The sequence below is a fragment of the Lampris incognitus genome, chromosome 2 (assembly GCF_029633865.1).
Source record: "Lampris incognitus isolate fLamInc1 chromosome 2, fLamInc1.hap2, whole genome shotgun sequence".
Taxonomy (NCBI): Eukaryota; Metazoa; Chordata; class Actinopteri; order Lampriformes; family Lampridae; genus Lampris; species Lampris incognitus.
The window spans coordinates 32,200,233-32,215,037 of NC_079212.1; the positions used below are offsets into that span (position 1 = coordinate 32,200,233).

The 14,805-nt window shown below is 42.8% G+C and overlaps 1 protein-coding gene across 1 annotated transcript; it reads right to left on the reverse strand.

Annotated features, from left to right (window-relative positions):
* Nucleotides 1–10: 10 nt before the first annotated feature.
* Nucleotides 11–13,825, reverse strand: LOC130106654 (PRELI domain containing protein 3B-like). The gene is made up of 6 exons (XM_056272842.1): nucleotides 13,742–13,825; nucleotides 12,006–12,174; nucleotides 5,476–5,565; nucleotides 4,495–4,565; nucleotides 3,234–3,336; nucleotides 11–2,898 (listed from the first exon to the last, which is right to left on the reverse strand). Exons 1-6 carry the CDS (start codon nucleotides 13,771–13,773, stop codon nucleotides 2,782–2,784), a joined length of 582 nt encoding a protein of 193 aa, XP_056128817.1. The 5' UTR covers nucleotides 13,774–13,825; the 3' UTR covers nucleotides 11–2,781.
* Nucleotides 13,826–14,805: the final 980 nt, after the last annotated feature.

A 14,805-nucleotide genomic window follows, 5' to 3' on the forward strand; every position in this document is an offset into this window, starting at 1 on the left:
CAGTGATTTATTACCTTTGAGCTGGCAACTAAATTGAACTTAGGGGCCATTTTGACTTGGGCCTCACATGACAAAAATGCTAATGTGTGTCAATGAATCCAGGTTGAAAAATGAGGTTAATCTTACCCAAGTGGAGTCCCGTGCTATAAAAGCTTCAACACCCCGGCTTTAAAGTATATGATCTGAAAATACATGCTAGCAACATATTTAGCACCCAACTACTAATTTATATCAAACAGATGGATTCAGCAATCAAACCTGCACTGTAACTTGATTCTGCTGAACAACAGCTAAAAGTGTAATGCACTCCAATAACAGCACATTTTCAAGCATTTCAAGTGTTGTTTCCAGTTTTGACAATTGCAGATAGCTTCACTGTGGCCAGGATTATCTACCAGGGCTAGTTGTTAGATAATCTGTGATTTTCTTACCTGGATTATTGAGCAAGCATGAAGACATTTAGGCTGCAAGTATTTGGAAACCAAACACACAAAACGAGATGGTTTCTCATGGACTTGACTGACTTATTCCTCATCCCAATTTGGCCAGAAGATGTTTTGAAAGCACAAGAAAGTTTTCTCACAGAAAACCACCTTTACACAACACACTAACACTGCCAAATTCATGAAACGGTGGCATCTCCTTATGTTGAAATCATTTCAGTGTGTGCACTCTTTATTTTGTTACATTTTGACATTCTTGGAATGTATGCAACTCCACCAAAATATAAATATATACCCATGGACAGCCACTGTTTTCAGAATGTTCAGCATAGCAGATCACAGCATCACACTTCATTCATGAAAGAAGAGACTGCTTCGCAGTCAACAATTACACAAGAAACCAGTAGTTAAAAAGGAGGTTACTTGAGATAGAAGCAGGTTTATAAAAGTGTAGTAACTTGACGGGGATATATGAACGTTTGAGAAATTGCTTTCTGTGAAAGTTTACCAAAAGTTGTGTGCCACCAAGATCTTGTCCAAGACCTTGCAAACCAAATCAAGCAGATCAACAATAGCCAGGGGCGGGGGGCTGATGGCAGAGCACCTTGCAAAACTATTTCAATGCTGAACTCAAGTCTAGGACAGGTCTGTCCTCAAACATTAAAAAAAGAAAAGAAAAAGAAAAAAATTAAACCCAAGTTCCTTTTCTTGTAAACTTTCATTCGTGAACTCCCTGTTAAAGCACCGAGGGAGGACAAGAAAAAAGCTTAGCGAAGGAGGAGTAATCAAAGCAGGTGGAAAGTAGTTGTGGAGCATACAGCACAGGGGGATGCTGTGAGACTATGGGGAAATAGGGAACTGAACCAAGGTCAACACTGTAGAATCATAACAACCTCTATGGGATAAGCAGAGGAAATCCTGTAAATAACATTTTTTTAAAAATCCACCTCAGTTGGAAAAAATAAACCCTTAAAAAGCTGGGAGTTTCCAAAAAAGAAGGTGAGATGACCTTAAACAGCCTGTTACAGTACACCACTGGGAAAAGCCTAACACATAAATACTATCTAACCAACAACATGAAACAAAAACAATGAGCAGAAGATACAAAGTCAGCATATTCAAGATCACAAATCTGCATGGTAAAGAAGTGCTTTGGGTAACTCCAACCATTTCAATGCCTGCTTTCCAGCCATTTTGAAATGGGCACCTTCATGTTGGCACACCGACTGTCAGTGATCCTAAACACACCCTAAACCAAGACGCTCTTCCTATGGCGGTGGTGAACATTTACAACACTCATAATGTTGTGGATGCCACCACGCTACTCAGAGCTTATATTCATGAGACTTGCACTTCTGCAACATTCAAAGACAGAAATAGTGCTTTCTGTCAAAAAAATGTATTTTAAAAATAAGGGCGCATTTTGAAAATAAGTTAAAACTACAACATTCATGTGTGCACATTCTTGTTTGTATAAGTAAAACTATACACCGCATCACAAGCATAGGAGAACTGACTGACAAAAGTAAAACTTGATCACAATAAGTGAGTTTTTTCTATAAATAAAAATTATGCTGTAAATGGCTGCACTAGACAGTAAAAAGACAAGATTGCTAGCAGATGAGTGGATCCAACATGATGCTGAGTTGAAAGCTGGGTCAACAACCGATACGCTTTCAATTACTTTCAGAATTTGCTTAGGGTACAAGATGCAGAGTTTACATGTTGGAAATAAAATAATGGGCTCTGATATACATTGCAAGATTAACTAATCCCAGAGAAGCGACTGAGTGCATTTCAGGCAACTTTGACTCAGTGTAACTAAGTTCCCTCCATGGGCTTTTGCCTAAGTTACATATTTAATGTGTTCAACAACTTGCTGCAGTCCAGAAAGAAAACAGAGCATTGACAGATGAGAAAGTAGAGAGGAGGAAAAACAAAAACAAAGATAAACTTGATGACATGGTGTGGAGGCACGATGTGAATATAAGAGGGGAAAAAAACAGCTCAAATCCCCATGAGTTTTAAGTATAGTCCTGTTGTACCCTGTTATTGATTTTATCATTACTGTTAACTGTCATCAGCTCCTTAAACTTCTTTCTCTCTCCCTGCCAGCATAGTTGTTACCCATTGGCGAGTATCAACACTTAATGGCAGTCAAGTTGAAGAATGGGTCAAGGGTCAGTTCTTGTGACACACATCAAAAACATACGCAGGGCCAAAAGATGGGCAGTAAGTAGGTGTTAGGCTATGCTGGCAGATGAGGTGAGGTTTCCCTTTTGAAGGGGAAATGTTCAAGAGGTCCATCAGTATAAAGATGTTGGAAGCGGGAAGGCCGTCATTTGTCTCCAACAGCGGCTGCCATGGGAACGCGTATGGTGCCACAAGCTGTTGCTGCCAACCCACCGATTTCCGTGTTTAATCGTCTGATGACCCACTCCATTGCCTCACGACCCTGAGACAGAGAAAAGCAAATCTAGTGTTACAAAAATATAATCCAGATCCCTGTGATTAGTTTCAAGAATTTTGTTTTATGGCAAAATACCATGCACACCAACCACATGCACTGGTTGGTGTGCATGTGCGAGTGTGTCGATTGAGAGTGTTAGAGCAGGATACGAACCCAGGTTAGGGTAAGGGAAAGTGGGTTTGGGTTGACCACAGCTGGCTAAGAAACTGATTCAGGTTCTATAACGCTACAATAGCATGCTTTGTCCTCCATGTTCAAAAGAAAGAAATAAACCATGTGGAGAAGAACGTGTGTGTCAATAACAAAGAAGGCTGACCTACCTTGCTAGCATTGACAGAGATGGTCTTGGCCATAAGGCCCTCTAGGTAGCTGCTTAGGCTAATACCTTTTACTGTGATCAGAGCCTCCTGAGTAAGTACTGTCCTGAAAGATAAAAACATGACTTTATACAACAAAACAAAAAAAAGAAGCCTGTATCAAAATGATTCCTGGAACTTAAACAGTACTACACAGCCAGATTTGAGAAAGGGTACTGGGGTCTTTCAAAGATTACTTGACATTTTCTCATAGCATTCATTTTCCAAGCCCCTTATCCTAATTGGGGTTGTGGAGTGCTGGAGCCTAACCCAGCACCCATTGGGTGGAAGCCAGGGAACACCCTGGACAGGTCGCCAGTGCATCGCTGGGCAGACACACAGACAGACACACTCACACCTAGGGGCAATTTAGTATCTCCGATTCACCTGACTTACATGTCTTTGGACTGTGGGAGGAAACTGGAGCTCCCGGTGGAAACCCATGCAGACACGGGGTGAACATGCAAACTCCACACAGAAAGGACCCTGGCTGGCCAGCTGGGAATCTAACCCAGAACATTCTTGCTGTGAGGTGACAGCGCTAACCACTGCGCCACCGTGCTGCCCATTTTTTCCATAGCATTTCACATTATCAGGAATAGTAAAATTCAAACAAGCCAATAGTATCATAATGTGAGATTTTCTCATAGCATTTCACATTATCGTACTATAGCCTGCTTGAATTTGAGATTTCCTTGTTGAAAAAAAAAAAAGGCAGCTGGCCATACTGCCATACTTAAAAAAAAAATAGATGTTATCATCTTAAATAGTCACTTCTGTAAGCATGTCTACGCTAAATAATTGCCAAAGTTAAAATAAATAGGCAAGGAACAAAAGGCAAGAAAGCCTGAAAAGCATGGTCTGTGGACAACACTTTGTAGCATCAGTTCCCCCGCTCTTCAAAATTGTTATAAATGGATATTTAGCATAAAAAATTATAAGAAAGTTTAAAGTACAATCATGGTATTAAATGTTGTCATATTTTAGGTTATTTTGTTGTTTCAGTTTCATACCCTCAGTAATTTCAGAGAAAAAAAAAAATCAACAAAACGACGGCAAATCAAGACGAAACACAAATCTACTTACAAAATTAACTAGTGAGAGATTTAGTGGTGATGAAAAGCATCAACACCAAGCAAGTATTAAAACTTCAGGATTTCCAGGAAAGGAATATTTAGTGTTGGGAATGACCTAAATATCAAGTGCAGTCAACTAAACAACCTACTTTTCAGGATCCAGCGGGTGTGGCTTATAGGTCAACTTCTCATCCACAGAAACCATGTTAGTAAAAGAGATCTAGGAAAAATAGACAAAATGAAGAGTTAACTAGTTTTTTTATAATTATTTTTATAGCATTTCATCATCAGCAGTCACTTGGGGTCGAGCACGACTGTCCTCCCTCTGGGTCTTCAGATGGGCATAGAGGCCGATCCTGGAGCCGCATATCAGGAGGATGCCTGCGTGTGACAGCTTTTACGTGGAGTGGCTGATGCGCCTGCAACCACCACATGGTCCTTGGCAGGGAGTGGCTAGAGTCCAATGCCAAGGAGAACCAAGATGATTGGGGACCACCCTCTGTTGCAGCCTTCATCTGCCTTCACTGCTGTTGTAACCTCAAGACATTGTCCACCAGTTCTGCCACTGAGGTCTTTGTTGGATCGCACTTCATCTGGAACCTCCCCCCTTGACCAATCCACTTTGGGTGACCCAACCAGCTGCCAAGCTCCGGATGGCATAGCTCTTGGGATCATTGGTACGCGCAAGCTTCTCCACCACAGCAAGGTGGCGATCCAGGAGAAGTTATAACATTTACCAAACACTAGAACAACTTAGAATGGGTACAGTAGACAGAGAACAGTAGAGAAACTTGACTACTAGATTACCAAATGTTAACATCGACCACAACCATTGAGTGCGAGTGTGAGAATGTCAAAATGCCCTGACAATGTTCCAGTGAGCCTAGATGATGATGTAAGAGAAAAAAGTAAGATCCAGGGAATAAGGATTTCATGGGTTATTAGGCAGAGTAAAGGAAGAGGAAAACAGAAGAGAGGGGACCTGATCTAGAGCAAAGGGGGACACAAGGTATTTCTTGAAAAGTTTTTAGCCCACAACGGAAGATGGAGGGTGTGTTGCTGCACGAGCTAGAAGTGGAACGCACATCTGTGTCAATATCAAATCAAACAATTTAAAGAGTGTGACTCACATTTGTAGATTTCAGCTCGAAGGTCTTCTCCTTGGGGTCTACTACTGAATGTTCCTGAACATAAGTGCACGTTCTTGTTACGCCAATGATCTGGGGAAAGAAGAGCCTTTTGAATAAAGTAAAGTAATAACGTTTAGAGTATTCACAACAATAACAAAATGCAAGTTTCAGCACAAATAGCTAAGCAATACTGGTCCCTACATAAGAGAGTTAGCATGAGACTCGCAGCTGAGGACACAAATGATTTTTTTATGATAGTCAGTCAGTCAGGGGCAAATGTGAAAATTGTATCATCCAGCAACATATACAGTACCTTGCAAATGTGTTCAACCACCCCAAGTTCTCCCACACAACTCCCCTTCTCATGTCCCTACACTGGCTCCCAGTAGCTGCTCGCATCCAGTTTAAGACTGGTGCTAGCCTACAGGGCAGTGAAAGGAACAGCTCCTTCCTATCTCCAGGCCATGGTCATGGTCAAGCCCTACACCCTCGCCCGACCACTTCGCTCTGCTGCCTCGGGACGCCTGGTTGTCCCATTGCTCAGAGGCCCTTGCTGCCGATCGACCCAGTCATGGCTCTTTTCTGTCCTGGCCCCACAGTGGTGGAATGAACTCCCAACTGATGTCAGGACAGTGGAGTCGCTGCCCATCTTTCGGCGCAGGTTGAAAACTCACCTCTTCAAGAACTACTACCCTGTTACTTGTTCTTAGCACATATTGTATTCACTCTTTAAAAAAAAATTTTTTTTAAATCTCATTCTTGCACTTATACTTCAGCACTGGTTTTGCTCTTAGATGCTTGTTTAGATGCACTTATGACCTTTGATGACTAGTAATTCTGATTTCCTACGTTAAATGCACTTATTGTAAGTCACTTTGGATAAAAGCGTCGGCTAAATGACTGTAATGTAATGTATTCAACCCCCTGGACAGTCATAACTATTTTCTGGATTATAATTGTCCTTAGGGGGGAGGGTATGTGTGCGTGTGTCCCCTGTGATGGCCTGGTGGCCTGTCCAAGGTGTCTCGCCACCCACCGCCCAATGACTGCTGGAATAGGCTCCAGCATCCCCGCGACCCTGAGAGCAGGATAAGCGGTTCAGATAATGGATGGATGGCTGGATAAAAGATACACATATTTTCCTGAACAATATTATTTTTGTGAACCCATAAGCACTAATAGCATGTTCCCAAAGCCAAACTAAGTTATGTTTAGCTGAAAAATTGTAATTAATTACAAACTTGAAGTGTTTGCATAAGTATTCAACCCCTTGTGCTCTGACAGTTCCAAGTTTACACAAATGATAAATTATTCCTACAACATACTCAGGTAAACACAATTGAATATAATTAGTGTGCACCTGTAAAATATTAAAGTAACAGTCTCATTTATGGGTATATAAAACACTCTGTGTAACGTTCATTAGCCAGGTGTGAACTCCCATGAGAAAATTAAGACAAAGGAGCATAATACTGAAGTAAGAGACAAAGTGATTAAACTGCAGAAGGCAGGAAAGGGATACAAAACAATATCCAAGTCTTTGGATGTCCCACAAAATACTATTGGATCCATTGTCAGAAAGTGGAAGCTGTATCACACCACCCAGACGCTTTGTAGGACAGGCCGTCCCTCAAAGCTAAGTTTCTGAGCAAGACGTGGGCTGGTGAGGAAAGCCACAGATGATCCTGCAATCACTGAAGGAGCTCCAGAGGTCAGTGGCTGAAACTGGAGTAAATGTGCATGAGTCGATCATATCATGGGCCCTCCATAAAGCTGGCAAGAAAGAAGCTGTTGCTAAAAACTATGCATATAGAAGCATGCTTGGAGTTTGCTACCAAGCATGAGACCAAGTTCAGATGTGGAAAAAGGTTTATTGGTCAGATGAGACAAAAGTTGAGCTTTTTGGCAAAAACGCAAAGCGTTGTTGCACAAACCTAACATTGCTCATGCCCTAAACTCACAAGTCAGTCTCTAAACGCTTGGCTCAACTAGAGACTGAGGACAATCTGCCAGCTTTCGCTGCAAAAACTGGGTGGAAACAATTAAGAGTTGCAGAACCAACCTGATATCAGAGCGGTGACATGCATAGGTTGTGTGCTTGTAAACTGTCGTACCAGCAACACGTGCATTATAATTAATTATAGAATTGCTCAGCCACAGTCACCAAAGAAAACGGCTTCAAAGTTTGTTGATGTTTGCTGTGTTTGCGTCAAAACAAACACAATCCATCTAACGTTATTCGAGATATCCATTTTCAATTTTTTAAAAAGCTCTCCGTGTTAAAAAGTGATTCATTATATCTCCAGTTTGTTTCACTACATACGGAGGGGGATGGGGGAGGCATAGTTTCCGGTAAGGCACGTCCTAGATTTCCAAAGCAGTAGGCGTAGGTTTGTTAGTGGCCGTTCTCACCATCTAGCAACTAACTTAGAAGTCTCCAGACATTGGAAGGCAGAGATCTCCAGTTGTCTAGTATCACGAGACTAGTCATGCCTTAAACACCCTCCTTACAGCGAAGCACGGTTGCAGCATAATGTTATGGGGGTGCTTTTCATCTGCAGGCACTGGGAACCTTGTTCAAACTGAAGGAAGAATGGATGGAGCTAAATACAAGGAGATATTGAAAGAAAACCTGTTACAGTCTGCCATGAAACTGAAGCTTGGGAGAAGTTTCACCTTCCAATGATCCTAAGCACAGAGCTAAAGGAGCAAAAGAATGGCTCAGCAACAAAAAGGTGAACATTTTGGAGTGGCCAAATCAAAGTCTGGACCTCAACCTCATTGAAAATCTGTGGCACAGACTAAAATCACTGTCCAAAGGAGCCTTCCGAACAACATGCAAGATCTGCACAAATTCTGTGAAGAATCGGCAAAAATTACTTCAGAAGACAAAGCTTGTACAAACTTACCTGAAGAGAACCATGGGTGTTATCACAGCAAAATGGTACTATATACTTGAGCAAACAGATTTTTTCAACTTTTTTTTTTTAACCTGCAGACAATTAACTTAAAGGGCAACACTGTCTGCATTCTTTTCCAGGTTGACCCCAACTCAGTCATTATCAAAAAACAGTGATGTTGTTACCAAAAAGCAGTGATGCGAGTTAGAATGCTGATGCCTGACCCCCCCCCACTCCACACACACACACACACACAGTTCGCCGACAGTGTAAGCCTGGAAAATGACGAAAGTGTTAAAAAGTGCAGGAAAGCTACTTCAGGTCACATGGGGAAAGTTTTCAGAAGGGCTTGGGAAAATAGCTCAATTCAGACAACTTTACTGATCCCAAGACGGGCAATTCATTTGCGCCTTACCCAGTTCATACACACAACTCAAAAAACGAACAGGCAAGGTAGTTATATGTCAGAGGAAACAGATCAACTTACATAGGTTGATATAAGGGGGGGAAAAACAAGTAGCAAGAGAAGAAATAAAATAAATAAAACTAGTTAATATAAATAAAATTTTAAAAGAATGTAACAGCCATTTAAAATGACTGCAATCAGCATAGCAGAAGGAATGAAGGACTTGGTGTAACGGTTTGTTTTCCCAAGGGGTACAATATAATGCCAGCCTTAAACCCCATCCATCCATTATCCAAACCGCCTATCTTGCTCTCAGGGTCACAGGGATGCTGGAGCCTATCCCAGTAGTCATTGGGCGGTAGGCGGGGAGACACCCTGGACAGGCCAACAGGCCATCACAGGGCTAACACACACACACGCACACACACACACACACACCTAGGGACAATTTAGTTCGGCCGATTCACCTGACCTGCATGAATTTTCTCAGAATTTTTCATGACAAGGGATGCAAGTGCAACAGGTCTAAACTCATTTAGTTCCTTGGGATTTTTTGATTTGGGACGGGTATTATAGTGGATGTTTACCAGATTGTAGGTATCTGGCCAATTTCGGTGCACATCTGGAAAAGTTTAGTAAAGCCCTCACTACGCTGGTCATCACAACAGCGCAAAGTGCGCCCACAGGTGGCATCAGGACCAGCAGCCACAGCAATAGGGCTGTGACACATTCCTGAGATATTGCAACATCATTCTGAGGTACGAGAGACCTAAGCATGACAATATTTTCAGAGAACTTGGACCTTTCGAAGAGAGAGAAAACTTGAAATCATTCAGCAAATCAGAATCATCCACCCCATTTACACTGATGGATTGTTTACTCTCATTTACAAATTTATTAATGGAGGCCATTGTTTTAATTCCTTGCCAGACCGCCACTGTTATATTGCATTTCTATATTTTCCCTATACTTCATTTTAGCCTTCCTTATTTCACTATACACTTGTCTGGACACAACCTTTTTCTCGAGAGGCTTACCCAGTATTTTATACGTCAGTTTCTTTTTTTTTAATAATAACTGATTTAATCTCTTTTGTTACCCAAGGCTTGTTATTTGGATAAGTAACAGTTATTAATAGCATTTTGATGCCAAAACATATGTATTTTGACCAAAATTTTAATATTTGAATACATAGGAAACACTACTGGGAGGCACTGAATGATATAAAAATGAATAAAATGATATAATGATATAAAAATGATATGGTATAAAAACCTCAAAAACACACAAAGGGGCGTCTGGGTAGTGTGGCAGTCTATTCCGTTGCCTACCAACACGAATCCCCGCGTTACCCCCGGCTTGGTCAGGCATCTCTACAGACACAATTGGCCGTGTATGCGGGTGAGAAGCCGGATGTGGGTGTGTGTCCTGGTTGCTGCCCTAGCGCCTCCTCTGGTTGGTCGGGGCGCCTGTTCGGGGGGAGGGGGAACTGGGGGGAATAGTGTGATCCTCCCCCGTGCTACGTCCCCCTGGTGAAACACCTCACTGCCAGGTGAAAAGAAGTGGCTGGTGACTCCACATATATCGGAGGAGGCACGTGGTAGTCTGCAGCCCTCCCCGGACTGGCAAAGTGGGTGGAGCAGCGACCGGGACAGCTCAGAAGAGTGGGGTAATTGGCCAAGTACAACTGGGAAGGGACCCCCCCCCCCCCAAGTTAACCAGTAACTGCTCCTGATGAGCAGGTTGGCGTCTTGCATGGCAGCCTCCACCAATAGTGTATGAATTTGTGTGCGAGTGGGTGAATGTGAGGCAAACATTGTAAAGCTCTTTGAGGGGTTGGTAGACTAGTGAAGTGCTCTATAAATACAGTCCATTTACCATTTAAGTTAGCTATAGGAATACACCTTTTGACAAATCTGTTTGCAATAAAAATACTGTTTGGGGAAAATAGGTCTAAGTGTATTTTGTAATCCAGAAAATGGTGATGACTTAAGGGGGTTGAATAATGAACAAGGCCGGAAAAAAAAGAACTTCAGCTGACTAGTAGGTTTATTGGTTCTACTTAAAACTAAAATAATTTACATGATTTTTTGGGCTTTCACTTTTGGGTGGTCGCTACTCTATTTCTTAGATTTGTCAAATGACTGATGTAGAGGCTGCTGGCAGGTTTTCGCTTGCGCCATTTCTTCTTGCCAACTTTTCAGAAACTCTTTGTGGTGTTCAGGGTGATGGCGGTTATAAATAGACTGCATTTATATAGCGCTTTTCTAATGTATCCACCATTCAAAGCACTTTACAATGTATGCCTCACATTCATACACTGATGGCAGAACCTGCCACTTCAAGGTGCCAACCTGCTCATCAGGAGCAGTTGGGGGTTCAGTATCTTGCCCAAGGACACTTCCGACATGCTCTCTGAAGGAACTGGGGATGGAACCAGGAACCTTCTAATTACTGGATGACCCGCTCTACATCCTGAGCCATGCCGCCTCATTCTGTAAAATTCAAAATGATTTCCAAATGTTTTATTGAGGTCTGGCATCAGCACAAGTTAACCTGCATAGAAGTGATTAGGATATTACAACTTATCCCTCCTCGCATCACTGGTGCTTTTACAAACATTGCAAATACCAATTTAGTTATATTTCGAAATACTACTTCCACACAGCTGACATACTGAGGCTTGCTGCTGGCGCTCATATTAAACATTTAGCATCATCGCATGTGCATAGTTAAGGCATAATTTTATCGGCCAGGCACTGTGGCAGAAATGTTCATATCTACCGATGCTAATGATTAACTTCTTGAGTTTTTATTGGCTGATACCAATGTCATGCTGATATCATCGTGCATCTCTACAGTAAACACATGCTTTCTTAGTAAGTGCACGTCAATGTACGTGGGTTACGAAATGCAGAGGAATATACACTGCTGCTGAAGGACTCACAGATCTTGTAAGTTATCATGCTTTTCTATGATAAACTCTACACAAACTCTTTGACCTAATTTCTCAGACCAGACGTACATCAAATTCAGACCAACCCTGTACAGCATCTGCTGTACTGCTAAAGATAGGCCATGGTTGCCCCCATTCTACAATAATTGACATAAAAGTGTATTATCTCCATGTACCAAGGTATCACTGCTGTATCATTTAGATAAAGGAAAAGACCTCCTGTGATTGTTCTACCTCATCACTCAATTTCTGTCATCACCCAACTTACAGACTTGGCCATGGAGGGAAGCCCCCACTCTGTGCTGAGCAGTCTGGTACTGTGTAATCGTCCCTCAATGTCCACACGTCTGTCCAGCACATCCACTCCGAAAACACTGGGGTTCATTGGGTTGGGGTACTTTTGCATCGCAGCCTTGGTCACCGTCTCCCACGGGTGGCTATTCAACAACAAACACACAAACAAACAATCAAATAGCATCACTATCACTATTAGAAACATCAAACATCACAAGGCCTATTAACACAACTTGCGTAATAGTGACAAAAATAATAATGCTTGTATAACTATACTGGACATGTATGTATTCTCATAAAAAATGATAGCTGCTCATCCCACCTCAGCAGCGACGTAAACAACACTAACAATATTTTGAACACAGATGGGATTTGGATTATACTAACACTGCACATTAGGCATTGGTTTTCTTTACATATCATCTTAGAGAGAAATACATGTAGGGAAAGGGACATGGTCAGACCACAGGGTCAGCCATCTGTGTTGTGTCAAGGACATGTCAACAGGGATGCATGAACGCAGAAGTTGTGGCAGAGACCAAGGCTGTGACCTCGTAGTAACCAACAACAGATTGTGGAAAAATCATGCTTGAATACAGCTTCTATACAACATAGCCCCAATTTACAGACTGTTCTTGACGGGAGAAAACCCCAAAACAAAACACACGCGACACCAACTCGCTCAGCACTTTATCGTATTTTGGGTTTACCAGCTTAGTTGGTGGTGCTTCGCACTGACCTTGACTATGAATATATGATATTGAATAAGATTACTTAATTGGGTTTTTTGGAAATAGCAATGAAACAAAATGTATTATGGGAACATTTGAGTAAGCTAAAGATGTCCGTCCGATCCATTTCTCGCCACTGAATTGCATTAATGCCGCGGTTAACGCCCCCTAAGCACTACCCTCGGTATGATCGAGGACTCATCATGAAAGTCAGCACACATACATCTAGGACGGTTTTTACTCGGAGCTATATTAGATGATGACGATTATTTGGTCGAACATATACATCACCAAAGACGTAAAATAAACGGTATCACTACCATGCTACCGTATGAAACCTCGCAGAGTTTACTGAGCGTTATGTAATATATCTGAGCGATGTATAGAGTGAAATTCAGCCAACAAACTACGTCCCGTGAATAAGATATAGCATGACTCAAATTATGGGAATCCCGTGGCTTTCTGTTAGCGGCTAAAACAGACGGAAAAACGTCCAGAAGACAACCTTTTTGCCAATTACAGGCCCACGTAGTTACATCCAAGTCGTTGTTAGCCTCAAGCTAGCAATACAAAGCATACCGCAGCATCCCAGCCGTCCCGTAAAGCTAAAGGCAGCTGGCTAAGGTTAAAATCTATAGAAGCCAACTTTGGCAACCCGCTCTAAATGCACTACAGGGCCGAAAGAAGCCGTAAACACGAGATTCAGATGTGAGGTTTATAAAACATGAAATATGTATTTGTACCTCACGACTCTAACCGTGTAGCTTTATTTGGCGTTTGCTACCGTTATCAAAGACACCTTGCGATAACGTTAGCTAACCAAGTCAATGGTACGCTATCTAAGCCAAGCTAACAACTAGCCGGGCAGTTTTTGACTGATGGCAAGCGCACAAAAAACGATTTAAACACACGTTTTACTTCAAAAACACGTACACTTGAGAGGTTGCCTCAAATGTACTACATACAAAGGAGCACTCACTTGAATACGTGTTCTGACGCCCAGATCTTCATTTTTAAGGCGTTTATGCCAGTGACCCGGAGCCGGCGACTTACGATACCGTGACTGCAGATTCGAAGGAAGGAACGGCTGAAGGGGAAACGATTTGAATGACGCCTCGACACTTCCTCCCCGTGGACACAATATGTAAATGAGTGCATCTCTTTTATTCTATCAGTGAATAAGCTCAGTTTATGTGATTTTTCTCATAGTCTATACGGTTACGGTTTATGTAAAGGAAAAGTATAAAAGCCTGTAAAACCATTTTGAAAATTGTTATCCCGAGACACTGCGCAAGTGACAGGACACACACACACACACACACACACTTGCTTGCTGGTTGTCCATCGTGCCCGATGATGACCATCTTCTTCTATTTGCGGGTCCTTTGAGGACTCAGATAGCAGAAGATACCTGCGCAGAGATGGTTTTTAAAGTGGCATGGGGGGTGCGCTTCTCCCAAAGCCACATGACTTGATTGTAGAGGAGATGGTTCCGATGGCAAGGGGGATCCCTAGACGACCGGCACCTCCACACAACTGCAGGGGGCTGCCGGAAATCCAGTTTTTCGGAAACCGCCTCGAAGCGTGCCGCCACAGCTTGCTTTTCTGTTGGGGTAAGCTCCCTTAGCCTTATGTCTTCCAGACTCACCCACAAGGCAGCGGGGCAGTGGTTGATAGGTGCCAGGGCATGTCCACCAGGGTGGGCCTGCACACCATATCTCTGGGGCCCACTGCTGCTCCGAGATCCCCTGCCAAGTTAGCCTGGGGCCGCAAGACCCCAGTTACCACGTGTGGCCACGGGGAGGCCTGGCAGGAGTCTTGGTGAAGGAGAGGCTATGTACTGGCAAGGGAAGGGTTACACGCTAGGATGCTTCCCTATTCGCCACAAAGGCTAGCCAGCGGCAGCAAGCTAAGGGCAGGAAGGACACAAGCGGGTTGGAAGAACACATGCACCTTCCCTCCAACTACACACTGCTGCACTAGACGCATCACAACACCCTGTGTGTATGTACACACACACACACACACACACACACACACACA